Source organism: Chelonia mydas, chromosome 18, assembly GCF_015237465.2.
Source record: "Chelonia mydas isolate rCheMyd1 chromosome 18, rCheMyd1.pri.v2, whole genome shotgun sequence".
Classification (NCBI taxonomy): domain Eukaryota; kingdom Metazoa; phylum Chordata; order Testudines; family Cheloniidae; genus Chelonia; species Chelonia mydas.
In genome coordinates this window covers 22,063,335-22,090,847 of record NC_051258.2, presented here as the reverse complement: position 1 = coordinate 22,090,847, position 27,513 = coordinate 22,063,335, and the positions used below count along the sequence as shown (strand labels likewise).

Here is a 27,513-nt window from a genome sequence, read left to right as displayed (position 1 = left end):
AGAAGGCATCCTAGCTAGAGCAGGACCTGTCAAATTCCCACTGAAGTCAACAGAAAGATTTTCAGTGATTTAAATAGGAGTTTATTTGGACATAAACCACTGTCTAAAGGGACATTTCAAGACTGATGCCGTGAGGTCTGTCTGTGAACCCAACTGGTGACCATTAGTGTCAGGTGTTATAACCTGTGGAACTTTCTTAATTTGTCTTTGAAAAATCAGCATAAGCCCCTACAGTTAAGGTGAATCCTGTCAGAACGTGATTGGGTTCATATGTTCAAACATGCTAGCACCCATCAGAATCCAAATGGCTGTGTTTTCTATCAGTTACAGACTTCTAACAGTGTGAGTTAAATGAATACCACACTGACAGCTACAAGTGCACTGGAGTGGCCACATTAGCAGCTCTTGCAATGGCCACAGAGAGCAGTGCATTCTGGTAGCTATCCCAGCATGCAAGTGGCTGCAACGTGCTTTTCAAATGGGGGGTGGGGTAGAGTGTGACAGGGAGTGTGCTGTGTGTATGTGGGAGGAGAGAGAGTGGGTTTTGGGGAGGGGGGGCTGAGAGCATGTCAGCATGCTGTCTTGTAAGTTCAGACAGCAGCAGATCCCTCCTTTGTCTCGGAGCAGATAAGCAGCCGGCTGTCAGAAACGGAGTTTTCAAAGGGCATATCCGCATTCCTACAGCGAGTTCAAAACAATGAGAAGAGTGGCCACTTGACTTAAGGGGATTATGGGACGTTTCTGGAGGCTGATCAGAGCGCAGAATACAACACCTCGTTCACACTGACACCCGGGTGTTTCAGCCAAGGCACAACAAGCATTAATCTTCTCGCCGAGGTGGAGTACCAGGAGCGCTCTAGATGTGGAGTCAGAGCACTCTACATGCCTTGCCAGTGTGGACGGGTAGTGAGCTAGGGTGCCTGGGGCTGCTTTAATGTGTTCTAACTCGTAAGTGTAGCCAAGCCCTAAGGTGCCACAAGTACTCCTCATTTTTTTTGTTGAGAGGGTTATTTATCTATCACCATCATTGTTACACTTTTTCCTGAGGCTTGCAAGGGTGAAGACCTGTAATCCTGTCCTCTTCCTTATTTGACATATATGTTAGACCACTAGGGGAGGTGGTCAGATGCTTTGGTGTTTGATGCCTGCAATACGCTAAGATGCAGCTCTCCATCCTTCTCACATTCAAAAATAATACACAATGTCAGAATACTCAGCTGTCCTAGTGCCTAGAAGAAATAAGCACTAGGATTAAAAGTAGCTGGCTCAAACTCAAGATGGGTCAGATGGAGGTTATGCTGATGGGAAAGGGGCAATACTCTGAGGAACATGCTGGAGCTATGACTCCATTCTGTACTGAGGGCAACTGCTGTCCAATTGTCAATGTACTGTGAGGTCTGGGAGCCATCTTGGACTCATTGCTGTTCCTAAATACCTAGCAGCAGCAGTGTCAACAAATGCCCTTTCCCATTTCAGCTGAGAGTCTCCAGGAGACTGTATCCTTTCCTTTGGAATGTGAACATGGCAGCTGCAAGCCATATTCTTATATCCACCAGACTGGATCTCTGCAACACACTCTGACTGAAATGGACCAAGAAGGCCGCCTATAAGCTCCAGCTGGCTCAACAGGTAAGCTCTTAGGTAAGACAGACTGGCAAGAGCACATCACACCAGTGCTACAAGTATCAGGCTGGCTCCCGCATCCGTTAATTTGTGCTCCCCTGCTAGCACTATAGCAGCAGTGTACAAAACACTATGGTGATCACTTTAGATAAGCTATTACCAGCAGGAGAGTGGGGTGGGGAGAGGTATTTTTTCATGCTTTGTGTGTATAAAAAGATCTTCTACACTTTCCACAGTATGCATCCGATGAAGTGAGCTGTAGCTCACGAAAGCTTATGCTCAAATAAATTGGTTAGCCTCTAAGGTGCCACAAGTCCTCCTTTTCTTTTTGCGAATACAGACTAACACGGCTGTTACTCTGAAACTTGAACATGTGTCAAATCCAAGGCCTGAACAGGCTGAGTGTCTTATTTACATAACTGATGGATTGAAAAAAATTTACATACTTTAAAAAATGTTATTTAACAACAACCCACAGAAAATACACTCCATGGAGAGCACGATGAAGGAAACTGGAGGCTATGAGATCATTACACGGCTTAACCTGTACGAAGTTCAGGCTGATCTAGAACAAAGTTTGCACAACAGGGCACCACCTCCTTGGTGTGTGCAGGAAGGGTTGGTTAGCCCTACCTGGCTTGCTCCTGGTTGTTAACCTGATTCTTCTACAACTGCATTTTGTTCTAAATGAATATGCAACACTAAATGTTTTCTGCCTTGTTCATTTAAAGGACATGCATAATTTTATCTCGGCTCTTTCGCTTGGAGTCATGCAGATAATAGATTTGACTTTTTACATTGTGCAACCCCTAAAACGCATAAAAGAAAGGTTACAGTGGCATGCAGATAGAAAAGAATTTAATTAATCCCAAAGCGTGCACTTCATTGGGAAAGTATAGCACACAAGAACCCCGTGTTTACTGAACTAGATTCTTAGGGCCATTATACCTCAACCAATGACAGGATTTTTCTCAGAGTTTCATCCCTAGTGGTCACGCAGGCATTCCCATTAAAAATAAGATCTACACAGGGAACAATGACTAAGAAACGCTGAAGAAGCTGTTCTCCCCTTGGCAGGAGTAATTGGTGCAATGGCATTTGGAGAAAAATGTCTGACTTCCAGTTCTCTAACTTTTCTTGCTTGTGCACTGACTGCAAAAGCCCACATTTATCAAATGATTATATATCAATCACTCATCAAGCCCCTTGGTTCTGTGCAATGGACGTTGGGGCAGGAGGGCCAGTAATCCACTTTAAAGAAAGCTACATTATGTCTGTCTGGCTCTCTTAAAAAAAAAAAAGACTTGTTCTTCACTTGAGCTAATCAGCTGCCAGTTTATGAAAGAAATATAATTTATTTTATTTTTAGAAACAGAATGGTTGGAAACACGTTATGGGGCAGGTATTAACATATTAAAGTATCGCCACAGATACATATTTTCAAATTAGAATGTTCAGTTACAATATTCCTATTTTATCTGCAGCAAAGAGGCTTAAAAAGAAAAGGAGTACTTGTGACTCCTTTTCTTTTTATGGATACAGACTAACACGGCTGCTACTCTGAAAGATGCTTAAATGGTTCATAGCGAATTTGTCAAGCGTAGACATTTGGAGCCAACACCTCAAATACTGAAGTGAAAGACTGCTTTGAGGGACTCCTCAATGTTAATGAGCAATGTCTGTAACTTCCTGGAGGAAGTACTTCCAGACTCCCTTTGTAGTAATAGAAATGATTAGTACAATAGGGATAATTGTCACTTATTCATCTATAAAGCTCCTGTGTCCATGTCTTCTTAGAATATTTTATGTCACACCAAATATTTTTAAATTGGAGAAAGGCTAACTGCCCCTCATGTGTCTTGGCAGCAACCGTCTTGTATTTGTGATTGAGGATGAAATCTCCAGATACAATGTCTTAAAACTTTGACTGACAAATAATTTATGGAAGATGAAAGAAATCAGGCTGAACATTAAGATCAAAGTATACAAATGAGTCATTCACATTTCTTTATTGCATGCTTGTGAGACACATGGGCTACATATGAGCCTAACATCAAGCACTTTGAACAGTTCCACCTGTGTCTGAGCAAGATAATGCACAACAAATGATAACACAGAGATACAAAATACTGAACGAGAAGCAACGAACTGATTCAAGTTGTTTTCCTTTTCGAGTTTCTATCAATCAGATCAGGTCACCCAAGTGCTCAACAACAGACCGCTGCCTAGTGCTGTGTTCTCTTGCTAACTCAAGGAAGATAAGCAGCAGCATGACAAGTCAGTGAAAATAATGTATAGATTTCCTTAATGCTTCCTCTAAAACTGCAAGAACTGAAGACTGAGAAAGTCTTGAGAAAAAGGAGGCTTCTGAAAGGCAACTGTCTGTGCAAAGGGTCATGTATAATACCACTAGCTGGAGAAAAGAAGAAACAGTAAAGAGCTGGCAACACTAAAAGCTCAAAGATGCCAGAATAGGTGATTTATACAGAAGCCAAATATGGCTATAGCTGAGTATTCCAAACACTGCTGACGTGACAGCCCGTGCCCTGACACTGCAGCTGGCAGAGCCATTGCTGATCATGGCTAGTGGCCATTGGCTGACTGACAGCAATAGCACCAAGTCTTTTTCTTAAATTTCATTTCCTGTGGCAAGAATAGTAAAATTTCTTGAAACTATATGGAGCTAATTAGCAAAATTATGCTGGATACTGAAAAACCTCCTCCTCCTCCCCCAGATACTACAGGTTGTTCTAGTACTGGAATAGTAGAAGTCCTGCAGGTCAAGACAGATGCCCTGGCAGACTGTGGACTGGAATAGTGGGCACAGGGTGCGTGGGGGGAGAGGGGAGGAAATGGAGGTTAGGACTGAGACAAATCGGCAGAATGGTGTGGTGAAACTATACCACTCTTTGTCTGTCCGGTACTATTGGTGCATCATTTTTATGAGATTTTACAATTTACTTGATTTAGTTTAAAAGGCTCTAAAACTCACAAATGATTTAATGGACTTATACTGGATTATATAAGAATAACTGAATAATATATATCAAGGCTGCCAATGTATATTCTGAATTTCAGCCTAATATGAACCAGCAAAATTATCAAGTTCCCAAAATAAGGATTTATAATAAGTCTCTTCTGTCACTCAATTTTTATTTTAACTGCAATTGCAATCTCAGCTCTGTTGTTACCAAATGTGGAACTGAACCAACACATAATATAGTCTAACTATGCAGTGAATTATTCAAATTATAATAATTTCATAAATCATTTTAAGAAGAAAATTAATTTTAAATAATAGTATTTTAAACTCTGAATAGTTACATTTGTCATGTGACCTAGATCAACATATATTTTTGCACTAAAATGGTGCAAGTTAACTATCTCCCGTGTATCACAAAGTGCCTTAAACATAACTTTGAAGCACTTCGAGGAGAGGAAAGTGATCAGGAAAAGTCAGCATGGATTCAACAAAGGGCAAGTCATGCCTTACTAACCTAATTGCCTTCTATGATGAGATAGCTGGCTCTGTGGATGAGGGGAAAACAGTGGACATGTTATTCCTTGACTTTAGCAAAGCTTTTGATATGGTCTCCCACAGTATTCTTGCCAGCAAGTTAAAGAAGTATGGGCTGGATGAATGGACACTAAGGTGGATAGAAAGCTGGCTAGATCATCAAGTTCAACAGGTAGTGATCAATGGCTCCATGTCTAGTTGGCAGCCGGTATCAAGTTGTGTGCCCCAAGGGTCGGTCCTGGGGCCGGTTTTGTTCAATATCTTCATAAATGATCTGGAGGATGGTGTGGATTGCACCCTCAGCAAGTTTGCAGATGACACTAAACTGGGAGGAGTGGTAGATACGCTGGACAGTAGGAATAGGATACAGAGGGACCTAGACAAATTAGAGGATTGGGCCAAAAGAAATGTGATGAGGTTCAACAAGGACAAGTGCAGAGTCCTGCACTTAGGATGGAAGAATCCCATGCACTGCTATAGATTAGGGACCAAGTGGCTAGGCAGCAGTTCTGCAGAAAAGGACCTAGGGGTTACAGTGGACGAGAAGCTGGATATGAGTCAACAGTGTGCCCTTGTTGCCAAGAAGCCTAACGGCATTTTGGGCTGTATAATTAGGAGCATTGCCAGCAGATCGAGGGACGTGATCATTCCCCTCTATTCAGCATTGGTGAGGCCTCATCTGGAGTACTGTGTCCAGTTTTGGGCCCCACACTACAAGAAGGTTGTGGAAAAATTGGAAAGAGCCCAGCAGAGGGCACAAAAATGATTAGGGGGCTGAAGCACATGACTTATGAGGAGATGCTGAGGGAACTGGGATTATTTAGTCTGCAGAAGAGAAGAATGAGAGGGATTTGATAGCTGATTTCACCTATCTGAAAGGAGGTTCCAAAGAGGATGGGGCTAGGCTGTTCTCAGTGGTGGCAGCTGACAGAACAAGGAGCAATGGTCTCAAGTTACAATGCGGGAGGTCTAGGTTGGATATTAGGAAACACTATTTCACTAGGAGGGTGGTGAAGCACTGGAATGGGTTCCCTAGGAGGGAAGGAACCTCCTTCCTTAGAGGTTTTTAACGCCCGGCTTGACAAAGCCCTGGCTGGGATGATTTAGTTGGGGATTGGTCCTGCTTTGAGCAGGGGGTTGGACTAGATGACCTCCTGAGGTCCCGCTCAACCCTGATATTCTATGATTCTATGATAACAAGAATTACAGGACCTACTGTATGGAGCACCTAATGTGTAGGTAATTTATCAAGTGGAAACAAAATACACTGTGCAATAACGCTCAGATAATACTCCTATGGAGTAGAAGAGTTTTTCTAATCAGAGTGGGGCAATTTGTGCTGTAGCATGGGGTAAAACAGTAAATCCCTGGAGGAATGAATTTGACTCATTTTGAACGTTACATGGAGAGTACGGAGGAGAACACAAATACCCAGTTTTCACCCATTACTACATCCTAAAATCCTACGGGCTATAAATAGAACATAAGATCTGCATAACAATTAATATATGTTCCTCACTTCCAAAGCAGAATATGAGGCTGGTTTTATGATAAATTATATGGAGTCTGAAAAAGGCTCCTTGCAACTAAACGCAGTGTTTTAATGTAGCAAGATAGATCTGAGTATATATTCCAGTGTTCATTTTATGGCTGTCAATCCATTCAGCTAAAATGTTCAAGACACTTGATGGGTTTACTGGCTTATACCACACTGCAGCACAAATTGAACTTTCATGGGAAACTACTAAATCAGCAGAGTTTCAGGTGCCAGAGGTCACCAAAAGGCCAACAATTCTCTTCCCAGATACCTTGTGTGCATATTGAGCTATTGGATTTTTCAGACTTGCTGGTAACACCAAAGCTGAAGAAACTACCTCTGACATATTCAAAACTTCACTAGCAATCTCTTTCTAGGAGAGAATTGATGCTGAAAGGAGAACTTTGAAGGGACTGTAGACTCCTCTTGTCCCACTTCATGCAATGCACCAGGCCATGCACGGGCTGAAAATAGTTTCACAAAGGTGAAAAGTTACAGCTGGTATTAGCAGCTTAACTATGACAAGTCCACCGTTGGTTCTCTGGTTTGCAAAGAGGTCTACCAGTAGACTGGACCCTTACTATTTACACATACCAAGCCTTTCACCCCTCAGTCTGTCTCTCTTTGCCCTGCACTCCTGCTGCCAAGAAGAGATGACACACAGGGTGACAGCAAGCAGATAATTATTACACACCTGGAATATTTTGAAGGAGAACTTTTTTTGCTTTTGATTTTTGTGAGATGAAAATATTTTTTCCATAAGTAAGCATGAAAATATTCCAAGGAGGACTACATGACTAATAAGGATGTTCTTGCTTCCTATCAGTTGTCTCAGCTATTTCTGCTGCCATTGGATGCCCATTATGAAGGCCCTTCCACTATATGGTCTTCTGCAGGTGTGATTAAATCTGCTTCTAATTTCCTAATCCCTAAATGAACCATCATGCCTCAGTTATAAAGATAATTTCTCAGAATTAAATGGCAAATAAATTATTCCATTGAGCAAAACAAAAGGGTTTACATAAAACATTATTTAAAAAAAGAAAGAAAAGTGTCAGAGACATAAAAATTAATTTTTACTGCTGTTTTCAGGCCAGTTCTAACATTTTATACTGTGCGCAGCAGATACTCATTACTAAGTCTGATGATGGCACAGTGGAGCAGTGCACTAACCTTTTTTCCTCTGGAGGCTTCCATTGGATACAAGTGAAATGAGTTTGCTGGCCTCATCGCCTAGTTGCCTTTTTGTTCCCATCACAAAATGTCACGATTGTCAGCCTACTGAGAAAAGGGCCAGGCCTGGAATTAGAAGGTGCACTGTCAGAGAGAGGTGTGTGTGTGTGTTGCAGATCAGGAGCGAGGGGCACCAATGTGACCGAGTATGGAACTGAAGAGGGTATTTTTTGAATGAAAAACTAATTCTTCCTCATTTGGGTGGTGGCATCTCAACTGAAGAGCAGAAGAAATGCAAAAGGAATGGCTACAGTGTATTGAGCTATGCCCACCTGCCTGAGGAGGAAAGGTGACTACAGTGTCTGGCCAGACGGATGGGGCAGATGAATTCTCCAGCGCTCCAAAAGAAGCTCAGTTAATTGTATCTTTTATCTTCCTTACTACCCCTCATTCCCTCAGGAGCACTGTCATTTCTGGATTTGTCATCCTACCAGTCACATATGAATTCATCTTGTTTCTTCATCACTAAAATGAAAAGGTCCCATAATCTTCCATCTGCAAGACAGAGGAACACAGTGAAAAGAATATTTTACTTAAACTGCTTTTTCAAATTTGAAGACCATCCCTCCCTGAACTGCTGTTTTTTGCTAGTTGTGTCCTCTGCTACACAGGCATTCAGTTGAAATTCTCTGATCAGCCTCCATTATGTTGGTTCCAGGCACTAAACCAATATTTACCAGCATGCAGCTGAAAATGCTGTCAATATCCTCTGAGATCTGCCTCGAAGGATGGAGCAATCAGGGCCTGTGTCTTGCACAAAGAAATGACATGAGACATGCAAATGTCTTTCCTTTTTTTTTTTTTAGTCCTGAATTTTAAAATCATACTTTATTTCTATGAGACAGAAGCAATAACAGTGCTCCAAAAAACCAGACTTTACTTACAGTTAAGAAAGACACAATGTCATATCACAGATGAACCAAATTAAAAAAAAAATAGGCCTACAAAGTCTAAATGAAAAATCAATTTGCTCAAAAAGATAATGTGAAAGATTCCCAGGGGGCCTGGCAAATTTTGGAAGAAAAAAAGAGACTATATTTTATGGGAAGAGATTCAATAACCATTCCTTTTCCATAAAGCTAGTGATGGAGGACTGTCGCTGCTCCATAGACACACACTGCATATGTCAGGATAATAGTAACAGGAAATCAATAGCATCTTTTATATGTGAAGAGACATTCTCTCCATGGACTCCTAATAGCAGCAACTGGGACCAAAGAAGACCTTTACTAAAATTTGGCAGTCAACATTAATCTTGGTGATAGGACAATGGGTAGAATATAACTCTAGATCTTTGGGGTTTTTTTTTGGTTTTTTTTTAAAGAAAGAACTCTGATCAAAGCTTCACCCTTCATTAAAGCCAAAGAGCCCCTAGATAACACTACATTAACAGTGTAACAATGTCTAACCCTGGCACTCTCCCTGAAAGCCCTATCCACATACACCTCCTCTTTGGTTGATGGCTGTAATCATTAGGAGCTAGAATCTTCATTAGGTGGTAATCTGACATCTTGGACAAGCTCCGCAGAAATTATGGGATCTTCTAGTTTTTCCCTCCATTCATCTGAAATGGAACTTAAGTTAATATTAGCAAAAATACTTTGTGCAGGGGCTATTTTCCAATGAAGAGTGGGGTGTCTAGTTGCTGAAATAATCTGCTAAACAAGGCCTATTTTCAGACTCCAGATCAAATGCTCTTACCATGTATACAAGACCAGAGCAAATGGTTCGTCACAACTGTCCACTAGTTCAGATGAAAGTTGGCTGGAGGAAGGGCAAAAACTTGTTATCTTTGGCTCTTCAGCAGCAGAAAGTGGATAGACTCTGCTGAGAAGCCTCTCTGCACAGTAAGTCAGTCATTAAGACCACAGACTGGCACATACATGAATACTTTCTTCTGCTTAAGATAAAAGTGAGCCAAATTATGGATTTTCCAGGCATGGGTGCAGAACCCTAGTGTCTCTGAAAACCCTACACCACCCCTCATCAGCATTCCAACATGGCTTTATTCATGATCACGTACTAGGATGGCATTGTGCCTGCTCTCAGGTCGGTCCATTTCACCTGGGCTTAGATGCCAAGGACTTTGAGAATGGGGCTGATTGCAGAAAGTTCCTCTTCTGTGACAGTACTGGCCCAACATGATGCCTCTCTAAATAGGAGGGCTCCCTTTATCACCTTTCTCATTCTCACTTGGTTCTATCATTCTGCTCACTTCACCCTGAAAACTGTCCCTGTCCTCATCCACCAAACACTCTTCCTCTTCTTCAGATCTCTCCTTAAAATCAACCACTTCATACCATCCTCCCCCTTTCTTTCTCATCATCAGTAATCCTCTCCTTCTCCTGAATGGCTCTTGTAGGTCATGATGATTTACCTTCATTAGAATTTAATCTCTTTGGGGGCAGGGAAGATGTTTCTTTCTATCTGGTAGAAAGTGTCATAGCAATGTATGGCTCTAGATAAATAATGATGATGATGATATCTGTTCTTTATAAGTGGGTCATGCCTAATCCATTGAAACATACTGGCATGTACCAGCATGTAGAAAGAATCTGAAGAGTGAAGGCACTGAAGACATCAGTGTCCCATGGCCTTTAGAAAACTGTTGGAGCTGCAGCAGAAAACTAGTAAGGCTACTTATAATATGGAATCGGAAATTAATCTCCTAAACTAGGAAGGCCTGGGAGAGGCAATGTGAGGGGTACGCCATGACTGAGAAGAGTAAGGATCTACTCAGCCAGGAGTTGATTCCAGAGCTGTATTTCACTTGCTATAGCTGATGGCATCACTAACAAATCACATAGAACAGGGAGCTGCTTAAACACTATACCCTGAACTGAAGTCTTGGAAGGTCAGCAGAAAGGAAACATCAAATATCTTCTTTCAAAATGTATCCGTTTGTAGTTTGCACGTCTAGCCATTTTTCCTGATAATAATTTCGGCTCTTGAACAGCTTTTTGTATTCCTTTATTTAGAAAGCATCTGAATTCACCCCTTAAGCCATCGAGATCTGTGTTCATGCATATAAAGAACGAAGGAAAAGTGTAAATAGATCTGACCCAAGATGGGATGGCCTTCAGAATTTCCCATGACATATCTGTCAATCTGTTGAATGCAAAACAATTTCCTACAGTGGAAAGGGTCAGCTGTGTAATTAGTGACAGTGTCTTTCAGCAACATGTTGGAAAGATCTGAGAGAGAGAGAACTCTCAGTAACTTTCTGTCACTAACATCCCTAAGGATCATGTGATTCCCCAGCCACCTTAGAAAAAAAGCATGACTGTTACTATCAGTACAGGACAAAACTCTCTGGGAAATAGGGTGCTGCAATGGCAATTCAAAACCTCAGAACTTTAGTCACTATTTTTGTGTTTTAGCACAGACCAAGTCACTCTAAAATCATATGGAAAAAATGAATCTAGTAGGTGTGCTGAGTCAGGAGATGTGTATTGCTAAATAGTTGGATGACTCCTCTGTAGAGAGGGGAAATGAATTAATTCTTACTGGATTTCCCTGAAAATGTGCCTTCATGGAAAGCTTGCTCTGAATTGAGGAACTTATTTGATTTCAGAGGGGCTTGTCTACACTACCTGCCGGATTGGCAGGCAGTGATCGATCCAGTGGGGGTCAATTTATCGCATCTAATATAGACACAATAAATTGACTGCTGAGCGCTCTCCTGTTGACTCTGGTACTCCACCAGAACAAGGAGCGCAACCAGAGTTGACGGGAGAGCGTCAGCGGTGAAGACACCGCGGTAAGTAGATCTAAGTATATCAACTTCAGCTACGCTATTCACGTAGCTGAAGTTGCGTATCTCAGATCGACCCCACGTGGTAGTGTAGATTCCTTCGTCAACTGCATTGGGACCAGAAGAGTTGACTTAAGACTGAACATACCTTTCAATTGTTTTCAAGTAAGGCTTCCGTGATGGTATGTCCAAAACAAAGTGGCTGAACTTTGGTGTCGGAAACCATGGCTTCATCTTCACATGAAATCATACTTTTATTAAGTTTTCTTTTAGCACTTGTCTATCTTACAGGGCAGAGCTCTCATTCTAACATAACATACAGAAATCAAGGGACTAGTTATAGGGCACTATGCAGCCTAAAGGGAAGAAAAGCCCTTATTTTGCTTCATGGTATCCTTGTCAAAGCAACAACACATAGAGAAAACAAAATCTTCCTGTCATTAAGTTTTATAGCAAGTCACAATTTGGTGTAGAGCCCAGGGAGTTGTTCTGTTTGAATTTCATAGGCCACTATACATTGTGACACGAATTTTTCTGTCCAGTTCAATATTTTGATGGGACTGCATGGGTGCCCTCTGGTGGTTAATTTGCCACCCAAACAGTCGGTTTGTTGTTTTGGAGACAAAACACTGTGCATGCAGATTTCTGCTCTCAGCTTTCTAATGCAAATCCAGTGTAACTGTTGATTTGAATAGAATTACTCTGGATTTTCCCTGCTGCAACTAAGAACAGGAATTGGCCCTCAAATAACTCACCCATTCCTAACTTTTCTGTTGCTGTGGATCTCACTTTCCTTTATATTGCAATTATTCTTTTCCGCACCTTGGTATTCTGTACTGATTGATCAAAGACTTTGACTAGTAATATTATTTCATCAGTACACCAAGATCTCTCTCAAACAATTCTTGTAAATCACACATCAGCAGTAGTTTTTGTGAAATAGAGCTTACTTTTGTTTAGAAAAGTCCTTTCAGACTCATCATGTAGTTAACCTAATGGAGAAACAATTGTCCTCTCATCAATGCATACAGCCAACTGTATCAAGAGTGATGCTGACAAGCGACACTAAACATTCCCTTTATCTTGCATGTATCAAAGAGCCCTCTGATGCTGCTATCTATCCAGGTATGTATACAGCTCCCCTCACCTTCGAATGTGAGAGCCATATGGGACAGAGGTAGGACTGGGTAATTTTTCTCTTTTCATTCTAAACTGATTTTCCAACGTGTTCTGTGTCTAGGGAGCTAAAGACAGTCAGATAATGTTGTCAGGCCACCTATAACACAGATCATGCATAGGACAACTATGGCTGTTCTTCCTCCTTTTCTTCTCTCATCTAAAAACTACTGATTTCTAAGAGCTGTGGACCGAGCACCCAAATGAGTTGTGCTCTGCTGTCTTTCACCCCTCCTGGTTTTCACTCTGCTCTCTTTTGCTTCTTACGTCATATCCACTATCTGCATGTTTTTCTACCTGCTGGCATTTTTGGTTACTTTGCTGGTAGACAATGATAACAGGAAACAACTACCTCAACTGAGACGGAGTTCAAACACTTTTTAAAAACAAAATACCACATCAAAAAATAAATGAGTGAAGTTGTCATCTCAGGAAAATGCACAGTTTAAAACTACCTTCGAAGTTGTGTTATTTTTGTCTTGCTGCATATTTTAGTGGGACAAAATAAGCTGCTGAGTAAAACCGCCATTGGGACTTGCTCCCTAATCCAACAGGGAGAGAGGTGGATTCCTTCCCATAGGCATATTTGGTTCTATAGCAAAATGAAACCCAACCTCTCTCTTTCTCTTCAGGTTTTTATACTGCAGTCCTCAGCATGATATCTGAGCACCTGCTGTTACAGGTGAGCATCTCTCTATTGCTCTAAAGAGGAGATTACCGAGTGACTTAAATGCACCTACACCCTTAAGTTAGAGACACATGTAATAGTAATAGACTGGCATTGGGCCTTTTGACCACTATACATATTTGAAGCTAATGATTTTGAATCACTCTTAAGCAGTTTTTGTAGCCACCCTGTAGTTAGTTTGTTTTTATGTCAGTAAACAACAGGGAGGCAGGTGGAATGGAGACTGAGATACTAATGCTTCAGATTTCCTGGAAGCTTAGAGATTTCCTTGTGAAGATGATTTTTAAATGACCATATTCAGCAAAGTTTTCTGCCCTGTCTCACGGAGTCAGCCTGCTATCCAAGTGTGCAGAAGAAGGGAGAGCAGTCAGAAACTGATAAAAATAGCACTAAATCCCTGTCTTGACTCAATGACAAGAGAATAATAAAAAGATTATAGGTAATTTCTCTTTATGAATTATAGAGAAGGGCTTAGATTCAGCAGTGACACACAAGAGCCTGGACAGATTGCTCAGCTGCCTCTCCCAGTAATGTCACTATCATTCAAAGGGAAACAAATGACCTCCAGGATAAACTGAGTATAGCACAGCAGGGCTGTAAAGCTGTTAAACACAGGGGCAGTTTCCTAAATACCCAGACAGTTTCTATTCTATGAGAGCAAAAGGTCTGTGTCATTTTGAATGTGAACAATAAGAATACATTTACTTGTAACTTCTGTTTAAAGATAAGAGTGTGATAATAGATTTCAGACTTTGCTTTACTGCTGTCATATCATTTTCTTTCTGACTATACCTCAATGGGGAGAATACAGCAAATCCGTAGGGCAAGGAACTGAAATATGAAGCTGAGCTTTTGTCAGATGTTCTGCTGTGAGGATTTTTCTGTGTGCTACAAAACTATATTTCCATTATTTCTCCCATTATATAATTGGCTTCTTCAAAAGGAGAGAAACAAAGTCCATCTCCTCAAGAAGGAAGTGTATAATAAACACGTCTCAGCCCTGGACTAAGTTTATGACTGGCCTTCTATTTATCCAATCACATTCCAAACTGCTCCAGAGCTAAACAACCTATAAAGGATAAAGGGAGGACTGACACTCCAGGAACATTTATCCTGTCTGGAAATTGCCTGAGTGGTGCCCTTGTTGAAGCACAATCTGAGGTTCATCAAAAGATTTTGCCATCCTCTCATCATGCTGCTTCTTAGTGAGTTCCTGAGTCAGGTCTGATGGTATCTAGGGGTTAGGATTCGGCGCTCTCGCCGCCGCAGCCCGAGTTTGTTTCCCAGTCAGGGAACATGATTGTGGGGGGATAGCTCAGTGATTTGAACATTGGCCTGCTAAACCCAGGGTTGTGAGCTCAATCCTTGAGGGGGCCATTTAGGGATCTGGGGCAAAAACTGGGGATTGGTCCTGCTTTGAGCAGGGGCTTGGACTAGTCCCTTCCAACCCTGATATTCTATGATTCTATCTGGCACGTGACATGGACGAGAGAGCAAAGATGGAGCATAAAGCATTTTCAATGTAGAACCAGCTTGACAGTGGGCAAAGTATTTATTATACTTCAGGGAACCCCAGTCTAAAAATCTGCAAGGGTACAAAAAGGCTCCAGGTACAATAGGGCTAACTGCACTTACCTCCAAGAAGAAGAATGAAAGGAGAGCAGTTAAGTCATGGTAAATATTAGATTTCTCAAGGCAGAACACAACTGCATGCTTCTGTGTCCCCAGTCAGCAATAGTCTGGAGTTAATATATTAAGACTCAGTATGTATATAAAATCTTGCACTTTTCATTTTGCAGATGCTTTACAGACATTTGCTAATTACACCTCACAATATCACTGTGAGCTGGATAAGTATCATTATCCCCATTCTGCACTTAGAAAAGTGAAGTAACTTGCTAAAGGTCAGAGGAGTCAGTGTCAAAGGCAAGGTTAGAACTTGGAACTAGATTTTTGGTGTGCTACTAACTAGGATATGTCTCTAATAAAAAGCACTAGCATCTGTTTTAAAAACATGGATCCTGGTTCAAAGTCTACATCTAATTGCTTACATACACCCAAATTATCCTGTCCCAGCATGAAATGCGTGAATATTTGAGTTCTTGTCCTTACTTTGGTTGTTCCAAAATCCTATAAGGGACTATAATCTACCTTGGACATCACATAAACCAAAAGACTTGAGATCTGCTTCAAGGAGGGCAAAGATGACTTTCCACACTTTCTCTTAAGAAGGACTGAAGTGAAAAGAAATTGATTTCTCCAACCTGCAAGGAAGTGGCTAGACTTTTCCAGCAGGTGTAGTACAGAAGTGGGGAACAGCAATGGATGTTTGCTGAAGGTTTCTGAGAAACAACATTATAGCAAAATTAGAGACGGTGGGAGAAGTATTAACCAGGTGACCACATCACTCCAAACTTCTTAACCAGCTTTTCCAGACTCCCTTTTGCAACTGTGTAATTTCCAGACATGTACATACTTTACATTATATAACAGATGCATTTTAATAATGTTACAAAGGAAGGGCACCCAATTTAAATTAATCAGATTTTGCAATAAAAGTGTGAGGCGTACATATACATGACAATTACCCTTCCAAATACAGGACTGTAGGTGTGTAACCCTACCCGAAGCAATTAAGTGAGGAAACAAACAGCGGATGGTGCCTCCTCCTCTAGGAAAAGGTGTTTATGAAATACCAGGGCCGTGCTGAAAACTCCGATGGGAAGGACCTTCTGCCACCTGTGGAGGAGAAACCCAGCAAGAGTCCTCAGGCTTGGAGGAAGGAGCCGGGCACCCGCAGCAAGGCAGAGCCCAGTAACCCGACCCGGGGAGGAATGACCAGGCTCGGCCTGGTGGGGGTCACGGATTCTCCATTTACCTCTCGGGGAGCAGGGGACACAGCCGCTCGTCCTGCCCTCGGGGCTGCGCCCTGCGGACAGACGGGATGAAAGCAGGGCCCGGGGGGGGAAGGGCGGGGTCCCGGGGGGGGGGGCAGAGGAGTCCGGGGGGGGCGGAGGGGTCCAGTGGGCGGGGTCCGGGGAGGGGCCAGGGCGGGCCCGCTCGGCTGGGGGAGGGGCGGAGTCCCTGGGGGGCCAGCGAGGTCCAGGGGGCGGGGTCCGGGGGGGGGGGGAAGGGCGGTGTCCTGGGGGGGGCAGAGGGGTCCAGGGGGCGGGGCTCGGGGGGGCAGAGGGGTCCAGAGGGCGGGGCCAGTCCCTGGGGCACGGACCTCACGGGCGGGGTCACGGGGCTCAGGCGATGCGGCCCCGCCCCCTTCCCAGCCTCTTCCCGCCCAACTCCAGACTTGCGAGCCGACGTAACGGAGCGCATGCGCAGTAGAGGAGCGCCCATTCGCTCCTTTCACCCGCGCGCCGTCTTCTTGACATCTGCCCCACGTGATCTCTGCCGCCCGCCGGCAGCTGTGCTCCCCGCCGCGCATGTGCCTGTGCGCCGACTCAGCGCCCGCTCGGTGCGCGATACGCATGCGCACTGCCTCCCGATGCCCCTCCGCTCCGCCGGGGGCGCTGTGGCGGTGGCGCGACCTCCTCTGCCGGCTCTCTTCCGCCCCTAGTCCCGCCCCGGCGCGGGGTGAGAGGTCGGCAAGATGGCGGCGGCCTTGGGGGAGGAGGTGCCGGAGAACGAGGATTATTACTCGCTGCTGAACGTGCGGCGGGAGGTGAGGGCGGCGGGCCGCGGCGCTGGTGGGGGGTGCCGAGCCGAGCCGAGCCGAGGGAGGGGCCTGGGGCCGGGACTCTGACCCCGTGCCCGGGCGGCCCCCGCCTCTCCGGCGGCTCTTGCGGGCCCGCCAGCGGGGCGGCGGAGGTCGTGCCTGCCCCGGCCCCAGGCTCCCCCCGGGGCGTCTGCTGGCGCGGGCGAGGGGAGAAGGCGCGGGGGCGGGACGCGGGAGCCGCCCTTCTCTCGCGCGCCGGCCGGGGCAGGCCGGGGCCGGCCGGGGCCTGGAGCGAGCGCCCGGCTCCGCCCCGCCCCCCGCCCGGGCCAGCCTTTCCCGGGCGGGCGGGACCAGCGAGCCCGGGCGCCTGGCTGGCGCTGGCCAGCGGCCGCCCCGACCCCCCGAGAGCGGCAGCGGAGCCAGACTCCCGGTGTTGAGTCCGGCGTGGGCAGGGACGGAGACTCCCCCGCCCTGGGGAAGCTGTTCGGGGTTAACGCGCCTCCCGGGTCTCTCCCGGCCGAGTTTGTCCCGGGCATGGCTGCGCGGGAAACCGCAGAGCGCGGCGGCGGGAGCGCTCTGCAGCGCGCGTGGGGGGCCCGGTAACCCGCCCCCAGGCGGGGAGCAGCTCCCAGCGCTCAGGGCCTGTCTACACTGGCGCTTTAAAGCGACTTTCTGCCCTCAGGGCGGTGGTTTTCGACACCCCTGCGCCAGCAGGTTAGAGCGCTATAAAATGTCCACAGCATGCATCCGATGAAGTGAGCTGTAGCTCACCAAAGCTCATGCTCAAATAAATTGGTTAGTCTCTAAGGTGCCACAAGTCCTCCTTTTCTTTCTGTGAATACAGACTAACACGGCTGTTACTCTGAAACCTATAAAATGTAAGTGTAGCCAAGCCCTAGCTTCAGCTTTCAGCCATTGGTCCCGTTGTACCTTTCTCGGCTAGATTGAAGAGCTCCTTATTAAATATTTGTTCCCCGTGTAGTGATTTACAGATTAATCAAATCACCCCTTAACCTTCTCTTTGTTAAGCTAAATCAATGGTTCTCAACTTTTCCAGATTACTGTACCCCTGTCAGGAGTCTGAGTTGTCTTGTGTACCCCCCGTTTCACCCCACTTAAAAAAACCACTTGCTTACAAAACCAGATGTAAAAGTGCAAAAGTGTCACAGCACATTATTACTGAAAAATTGCTTGCTTTCTCATTTTTATCATATAGTTATAAAATAAATCAATTGAAATATAAATCTTGTACTTTTCAGTGTATAGTATATACAGCAATATAAACAAGTCATTGTCTGTTTGAAATTTTAATTTGTACTGAGTTCTCTAGTGCTTTTTTTTGTATCCTGTTATAAAACTAGGTGAATATCTAGATACACTGATGTCCGTACCCCCTAGCAGACCTTTGCATACCCCTGGTTGAGAACCACTGGGTTAAATAGATGGAGTTCCTTGAATCTATCACATATGCATGTCTTCTAATCCTTTAATCATTCTGGTGGCTATTCTCTGAACCCTCTCCAGTTTATCAACATCTTTCTTGAATTGTGAGCATCAGAACTGGACACAGTAGTCTAGCTGTGGCTGCACCTGTTCCCAGTACAGAGGTAAAATAATCTCTTCTCCTATTCTAGATTCCTCTGTTTATGCATCCCATGATTGCATTAGCTCTTTGGCCATAGAGTCGCATTGGGAGCTCATGTTCAGCTCATCCACCATGACCCCCAAATCTTTTTCAGTGTCACTGCTTTCCAGGATAGAGTCCCCCATTCTCTAAGTATGCTCTACATTCTTTGCTCCCAGATGTATATATTTACATTAAACCATTAAAATGCATATTTCCCTGCGCCCAGCTTACCACTTGTTGCACCCAGTTTATCAAGAGATCTAGATCACTCTGAATCAGTGACCTGTCCATTTACCCTTCCCCCAATTTTTGGGATCTGCAAACTTTATCAGGGATGATTTTATATTGTCTTCCAGGTCATTGAAAAAAGAGGTTACGTAGCATAGGGTCAAGAACCGATCCCTGTGGAACTTCACTGGAAACAGACCCACTCAATGATGATTCCCCGTTTACAAGTTATATTTTGAGACCTATCAGTTAACCAGTTTTTAGTACGTTTAATGAGTGTCATGTTAATTTTATACTGTTCTAGTTTTTTAATCAAAATGTGCAGTGTCAAGTCAAACACCTTACAGAATTCTATTGCATCAACACTATTACTTTTATCGATCAAACTTGTAATTTCATTAAAAAAAGATATCAAGTTAGTTTGACAGGATCTGTTTTCCATAAATCCATTGTTGATTTGCATTAATTTCATTACCCTCCTTTAATTATTTATTAATCGAGTCCTTCATCTGCCATTCCATTGCCTGGTATCAGTGTCAGGCTGCCAGGCTTTTAATTCCCGGGTCATCCCTTTTACCATTTTTAAAAATTGGCACGACATTAGCTTTCTTTCAGTCTTCTGGAACTTCCCTAGTGCTACAAGACTTATTGAAAAACAACATTAATGGTCCAGCAAGCTCCTCAGCCAAGTCTTGTAAAATTCTTGGAGGCAAGTTATCTCGATGTGCTGATTTAATGATGTCTAACCTTAGTAACTGCTGGTTAACGTTCTCTAGAGCAGTGGTCACCAACCTGTCGATCCTGGGGGCTCTCCCGGTCGATCGTGATCTCCGGCTGCGGCAGCGTAGCGGGCTGCCACTAAGCAGGCTCCCTGCCTGCCATGGCCCCACGCCACTCACAGAAGCGGACAGCATGTCCCCGCAGCCCTGGGGTCTCCATGTGCTGCTAATGCCTGCAGGCACTGCCCCCGCAGCTCCCATTGGCCGGGAATGGGGGACTCTGACCAAATGGGAGCTTTGGGGGCGGTGCCTGCAGAGAGGAGCAGCGCGCAGAGCCACGTGCCCTCCCCCACAGGGGTGCGTTGGCCCCTTCCACGAGTGGCGTGGGGCCGCGGCAGGCAGGGTGTCTGCCTTAGATTCGCTGCGCCACCGACAGAGAGTTGCCTGAGGTAAGTGCCACCCGCTGGGAGGCCACACTCCAACACTGAGCCCCCTCCCAGAGCCAGCACCCCATACCCCCTCCTGTACCCCAAACTCTCTCCTGCACCCCAAGCCCCAGCCCTGAGCCCCCTCCCAGAAACAGCACCCTGTATCCCCTCCTGCACCCCAAGCCCCTGCCCCAGCCCTGACCCCCCTCCCAGAGCCAGCACGCCCTCCTGTACCCCAACACTCTCCCCAGCCCAGAGCCCTCTTCTGCCCCCAAACACCCTCCCAGAGCTTGCACCTCTCACCTCCTCCTGCACACCATCCCCCTGCCCCAGGCTTAGCCCAGAGCCCCCTTCCACACTGCGAATCCCTCGGCCCCAGCCCAGAGCCCGCACCCTCTCCCGAGCCCTGGCCTGGTGAAAGTAAGTGAGGGTGGGGGACAGTGAACAAGGGGGGGGGGCTTTGGGGAAGGCAGAGCCTCGGGGAACAGGTGGGGTAGATCCGGGGTTGCGCTTAAATTCAAAAAGTGACGTGGGGCATAAAAAGGTTGGAGACTGCTGCTCTAGAGTTATGGAATATGAAGAGTGTTATCACCATATGATGAGACTGCATCATTTCTTTTTTTAATACAGAACAGAAATATTTAGTTAACACTTTTGCCTTTTCTGCATTATTATTGATATTTCTATCACTTCTGTCTAGTAATGGACCGATGCCATTGATGAGATTCTTTGTTCCTAATATATTTTAGAAACTTCTCCTTATTGTCCTTAACTGTGCTGGCAATAGATTTCTACTTGTGTCCCTTGACTTCCCTTATCAAATTTCTGCATTTCTTAACTTCTTGTTTATATTTATTGCTATCAACTTCCCGTTTCTTACATTTGTTATATATTTTTAAATTTTTTACAGCTGCGTTCACTTCCCCTTTAAACCAGGTTGGTTTTTTAACCAGCACAGCCTTCTTCCTCAGTTATAGGATTGTGGCTTTCTGGACATCTAGCAAATTCTTAAATGATTCCCAATTATCATTCACATTTTTCTGTTTAAATTCTTCCTCTCAGGTGAACTGGCTCATAATTGTTTTCAGCTTTGTGAAATTGGCCCTATTAAAGCACCAAGTGTGTGTGTATGATCAGGTCATGATCACTTGTACCTGAGCTACCACTGTCTTTTAGTTTTGTGGTCAGTTCCTCATTATCTGTTAGGAGAAGGTCTAATATAGAATTACCCCATGTTGGTTGCAACACTTGTTAAGTTAGGAAATTGTTATCTATAATATTTAGAAATTCCAAGGATGTTTGTATACTGGAAGCATGAAATCTCCAGCATATGTCATTCAAATTTGAATCCCTGATGATCACACAGTTTTTTTTCTCCCTGCACGCTGTAGATAGGCGCATAAGGAGCCAGTTATCCTGTTTCCTAGTGTGATTTGGTGGTCTGTAGCAGACACCAACTAGTACCCCATCTTGTGCTTTATCTGTTAGGACATTGATCCATAAGCAATTACGATCATTTTCTTCCGAGTTCTCAGTGACACAGACTCCCTCTCCGTGGACTGGTCTCTTCTCTTGCTGCCTACTGTAGGGCCACGAGCACCCTGAAGCTGCTGTTGCTGGCCCCTGTCCGAGACTAGGCTAGAGGGATCCCATGTCTGATTTGTGGGGAGGAGGATAGAATCTACTTGGTCTCTGGGTTAATAAGCATTTTCGTTTCCTCCAATGGAAAAACTAGACTTAACTAGATTCTGTTGCATCTAATTCTGTGCTGGGCCCAATGGAAGATTGGGTCAGCTTGTCAGTGTACATCTGGTAAAGGTGCTTTTATGAATTTTAGATCTATCTGCAACCTAGGTGTAACTGTGTGCGGTGCCCAAAAGAAGGCTCTGGAAAGTGCTTTACTGTAAAAAGAAAGTCGTGGTCTTAGAGATATTATGGCACCAGGTGCCCAAGGCCTTTCTCTGAGTAACAGAATGAAACTGTATGTGTCTTAAAACTAAAGATAGCATGTGTGTACAGCATTGTAAGGTGGTATTGCACACTAAATACCAAATAAATCAATTACAACTAATAAGGAAACAAATAATAAGGAAACAAAAAACTAATAAGGAAACAAATATTTTGAGTCTTGCCCAAAAGTATGCAATGTATTATGAACTGCATGTTGGTTGATTACAGGTCAAGTTTTTTCCTGCAACATGCCTTTTTTATAGGAATTGCATGAATGCATTTCATCTAATTTAATTATCCAATTTGTATGTAAGCTACAAATATGGTGAATCTCAATTGTATCCTTCTGTGCAAAGCAGCTGTTTCTGTAGCAGCTCTAATAGCTTGTAAGAACTATACTACCTACTCCCAGCAAAGTTCAAACAAACAACTAGGTTTCTTTTCGTTAACAATGGATCAACAAGAACAAGCACAGCTGGAACTGATATTGCGTGCTTTGTGCTATAGGTATGTTGCTCTTCTTGTTGCTGTCAATTTCATAGTTAAATTTCACTTCAGGGTGATTTGAACCCTGGAGTACCCAAAAAAGTCAATTAATGGTACTTTTATGGAAACGTCTATTCAAGGAACTTAATTTTAGTAACACTAACTTATGGGGCTCATGAGGTAGAGACTATCCTCATATTAGAGATGGGGGAACTGAAGTACACAAAGGTGAATTGTCTTGCCAGAGGTTACACAACGAATCACTTTCAGAGCTGGAAATAAGACCCGGTAGTCCTGACTCCCCACTCTACTCTAACCACTGAAATCCTGTCACATTTTTATTACAGTCACAGTTTCGTTAGAGTTTCTGATTCTACAGTAGTTTGACAAGATTTTTTGAAAGACGTGAATAATTAAGTAAGTTCTTAAGGACTAAGAGTTGCACCTATGAAACTTTCTTGTTTTAGTTTATTGGTTCATTTAGTAGCAAAGGTGGCCACTCTGTAGTGTGCATAGAAAAGAGATTGTGTTCACTCTGCCTGGGATCTGTTGACTAGTTGTACTGGCAAAAAACAAAGTGCCAAAGATAAATTTTAAATTAGTTCTAAAAAAAAAAAAAAGCTATACATCACAGAAATTCCTCTTTAATTTTGAAACTAAGAACTTAATGTACAGCTCTTGCTGTGATATCAGCAGTTATTTTGCTAAAGAAAGATTGCTAAAAAGTTAGAAGAAAAGAACAAACTCATGTTTGATTGCATTAGTTCGGTTACCACCTTTTGTGTGGTACAGCTGAGTGAAAAATATCTCTTCCCAAATCCTAGGCATGTTTTGTCATTGAAATCACCATGCTGTTAAGGCATTAAGCATCAGTAGAAGTGCCTCCTTTCTGACACTTCATTAGCACTGTGGAAAGCTTCCTAAAAACCTCTTACTGTGTAATGTTTACTGGAACCTGCATAGCCTGTATTCAAAAATAAGGGGATGGGAAGGAGAATTTCATTGTAAAAACATGACACGTCAGGCAGGAATTTTCTTATTGCGGTTATTGGAAATTTTTGTTTATAGCAGTTGTTTAAATCATTCACAGCACTGCCAGCCTCTGCTGACCTGGGAGTTCAGAATGTGAAATTGGACATGCTTTCTATATGGCTCCTCACGTTGTGTGTGCCAGGTCCAGCTCTCCATAGTCTGATTGTTTTCCTAGAAGATGAAAATCACAGTTTGTTCCTTACCAATTTTCCTCTCTCTGTTTGGCAGACATTGGTTTGCCTTCTTCCCTCCCTGTGTTTCTAATTAAGCAGAAATCAGTGTTCTGATAAACAGATATCGACATAATCATATATTTCAAATTAACTTCTTTCCTAAAGTTACTGATAACACTGTAGATTATTAAAATGAAAAAAAATTATGTAGTGCCCATAAATATATTATTTGCTTTACAAGCATTTGAGACAGGTCCCTGCCTGAGAAAATTACAGTGTAAGGCTCTGATGAGGTGAACACTTAAGTTATTCACATGCGCATTTGTAGGATCAGCATTTTATAAACTATAAACAGACCAGAAAGGTAGGCGGAAATGGAATGCAACATAAGATTGTTTTTCCCCATCTGGATTGAAAGTTTTTAAAAATGGTTTTCCCTTCCATGCCCTGTTCATTTTGTTTAGGTGTTTTAAAACACGTGGCTACTCAACTTTTTTTTTTTTTTGGTAACCTTTTTCCTCAAACTGCCTCACCCTCCAGTCCCTCCTCCTCTAGGCTTTGTCCCTTTCCCGGGCCAGGAGGTCACCTGATTCCTTTGTTCTCCAACCCCTTTAGCTATCACCTTGCAGGGGGGTAGGGCCCAGGCCATCAGTTGCCAGGAGACAGAGTGTCGGCCATTTATGTACCCTGGCCCTTTGCTCTGCAACAATCACACCCCCTTATCCCACCACATGGAGACTTAAGAAATGCATAGGGGAAACTGAGGCACCCCTACAGTATTTAGAGGAAACATTAAGAACAGTCCCACTTCATCACAGACCCATTCTTACAACTTTCAGCTCTCTAGTTGTTGCCTCTGTTGGGTGGAGACACACATCTCCCTCTCTCCTGACTGGGTATTTCCAGACTGCGTAGATCTCTACCTACACTGTGAATTCCTCAGAAAAGTCAGACTGCCTAAGCAACCCTGCTTTATTTATCTTCTTGGAGACAGGAAACAGTGTAATTCCTATAGTTAAGTTACTACACCTCTTTCTAAGCAAGCACATTTATTCTTAAAGTAAAAGCTTTACTGAAAAAACATTAAAACAATAAAAGAACCTACGTGCATGCAGATAAGTTTACCAGAGGTCACCCCCTTACTCCAACAAGAGCTCTGGCTGGTGAACAGTCCTTTAAACCCCACCCAGGGGTTTTCCTGTGGTTACTAGATCATTACATGTTTTGCTCAGCGTAAGTACAACCAGGAAATCTGTACTTTACCTCTTTATATGGTTTTTGGGTCTTTGATTTGTCCTCATGTGACAGGTAATCAGCAGATAAAAGGTTCCCACCTTGCAAAGCTTCAAAGGCTGAATTTTTGCATAATCAGAGAAGATACATTTGCATTCTGGGAAACCTCTTTAACTAGCAGTTCATTCTTATTTTAGCTGTTGTTTAAAAGAGTCCTTTGAGGCTCATAGTACTTCCCAAAGTTTATATTAGTCATGTCTCCTTGACAAGTTGCACACAAGCCCACAATAACATACAAACATTTGCATTTTTAAGATCAGCTCCTAAGATACTTAAATTTATTTAAATAAAGTTCAGCTTAATTCAGTAAGGTTTGTCCAGGACATTGCCATATTTTTCACAGGCCCTACAAAAACAAGGGCTTTTTGTGCTTGTTAACATGTTCTTCTGCAGTGATTCGTGAAGGATATTATTCCCAGAGCTGTGCAGATGTCATTAGGGACATACAGGCAAAGATGTTTTTCAAGATGAAGTGCTCTATACCAACTTCAGAGCAAAATGTGAACACCATGGTTTCAACCAAGCCTTCCCTCAATAGACCCATCAAATCTACAATTTTAAAATAAAGGAAAATGTGAACTGATTCACGGAAGGGGAGAAAAAGAGAGGGATCATCTTGTCTTCACTTTAATCAATTTGTGAGGCACTCAAATATTTTGGTGATCAGTGAAGTATAAGGACACAGAGAGAAACAGATGAGCCAATAGGCCTAGAAAGTCCGGTACATGTTTCTGAGAAGGGCCAATATCAAGTGCTTCAGAGAAAGATGTAAGATGGTGTGGGTTTGTGATAGTCCTTAGTTCCTGGGGGAGTTAATTCAACAGTCTCAGACTGGCCTCTGCAGAAGTCCTGTGTCCTGCACAAGTGAGCTTTACCTGTTGTGTCAAAGGAACATAGTTGACCACATTTTTCATCCCACAGCCTTAAGTAGCACTAGCCCAGGCTGTGGGGTACCTTGTAGATAAGGAACAAAACCTTGAATTTGAGATGAATTTCTATGGGGAGCCAGTGTAGAATCATAGAATATCAGGGTTGGAAGGGACCTCAGGAGGTCATCTAGTCCAACCCCCTGCTCAAAGCAGGACCTAATCCCCAACTAAATCATCCCAGCCAGGGCTTTGTCAAGCCTGACCTTAAAAACCTCTAATAAAGGAGATTCCACCACCTCCCTAGGTAACCCATTCCAGTGTTTCACCACCATCCAAGTGAAAAAGTTTTTCCTACTATTCAACCTAAACCTCCCCCACTGCAACTTGAGACCATTGCTCCTTGTTCTATCATCTGGTACCACTGAGAACTGTCTCGATCCATCCTCTTTGGAATCCCCTTTCAGGAAGTTGAAAGCAGCTATCAAATCCCCCCTCATTCTTCTGTTCTGCAGACTAAACAATCCCAGTCCCCTCAGCCTCTCCTCATAAGTCATGTGCTTCAGCCCCCTAATCATTTTTGTTTCCCTCCACTGGACTCTTTCCAATTTTTCCACATCCTTCTTGTCGTGTGGGGCCCAAAACTGGACACAGTACTCCAGATGAGGCCTCACCAATGCCGAATAGAGGGGAACGATCACGTCCCTCGATCTGCTGGCAATGCCCCTACTTATACAGCCCAAAATGCCGTTAGTCTTCTTGGCAACAAGGGCACATTGTAGGGAGCAGAGGACAGGTTTGGTGGGCTCATAGTAGCTTCTGTTGTTGAGGAGATGCACTGCAGCATTTTGTACTAATTAGAGTTTCCTAAGTGCTGAATACTTCCTGCCCAGATATATCACGTTGCTGTAGTCCTGCCGAGCAGTGACAAAGGTCACTAGCCAACCGAGGTGATAGCAGCATCTGTGACTAATGCTTTCTGTGTGAAAATATAGTGTCAGTGAGGAATCCAAGACTTTTCCTAGACTATGGACCAAACTGACCAATTGCGGATGTCCACCTTCAACCAAAGGAGACTGCACCAAGGCTGCATACGCTTCAAAGGGCTTTCCTCTGCCCACCATCATCATTTGTTTTGTTCAGGTGTAGCATCAGCCAGCTGTTCTTTATCCATGAGCAGATTTTGTCCAATCACTGGGCCATGTTGGTGGTGGTAGTGTGTGGTTGTATGTGGTGAAGGACAGGGTAGAGATGTATATTGTCTGGCACTTGAGACCGTGTTGTTTGACCCAAATCGGTGTAGCTGCAAAGCTTCCTGTAAATGAATTGAGAAACTGTTGTATATTGTTCTGGTTCAGCTGGACGTGTGCTAGATCTTGGTTACAATGCTTGGGACAACTGGTACAAAAAAGATTGAGCCTTACTGCAAGGTTCAGTACGTGCTTTGCAAGCTCAGTGTTCCCATCACTGATAATTTGCAGTGCCTTTTTGCTTCATATAAATGGGGCCTTAGAGT

General features: G+C 43.8%; 1 protein-coding gene and 1 long non-coding RNA gene across 2 annotated transcripts in view; one reads left to right on the top strand and one right to left on the bottom strand.

The window, feature by feature from the left end:
• LOC119563962 overlaps positions 1–16,477 on the bottom strand; it is a 29,907-nt gene extending 13,430 nt beyond the window's left edge. Inside the window, exons 1-4 of the long non-coding RNA XR_006286430.1 lie at positions 16,153–16,477; positions 15,164–15,267; positions 8,183–8,405; positions 7,851–7,976 (exon numbers count right to left, since the gene is read on the bottom strand). This is a non-coding gene — a long non-coding RNA (uncharacterized LOC119563962). The remainder of the gene's footprint in view (positions 1–7,850; positions 7,977–8,182; positions 8,406–15,163; positions 15,268–16,152) is intronic.
• Positions 16,478–16,827: 350 nt separating this feature from the next.
• The window catches only part of DNAJC11 (DnaJ heat shock protein family (Hsp40) member C11), a 73,400-nt gene continuing 62,714 nt past the window's right edge, over positions 16,828–27,513 (top strand). Inside the window, exon 1 of the mRNA XM_037881117.2 lies at positions 16,828–17,201. Coding sequence (XP_037737045.1) covers positions 17,130–17,201 — 72 coding nt within the window. The 5' untranslated portion in view covers positions 16,828–17,129. The remainder of the gene's footprint in view (positions 17,202–27,513) is intronic.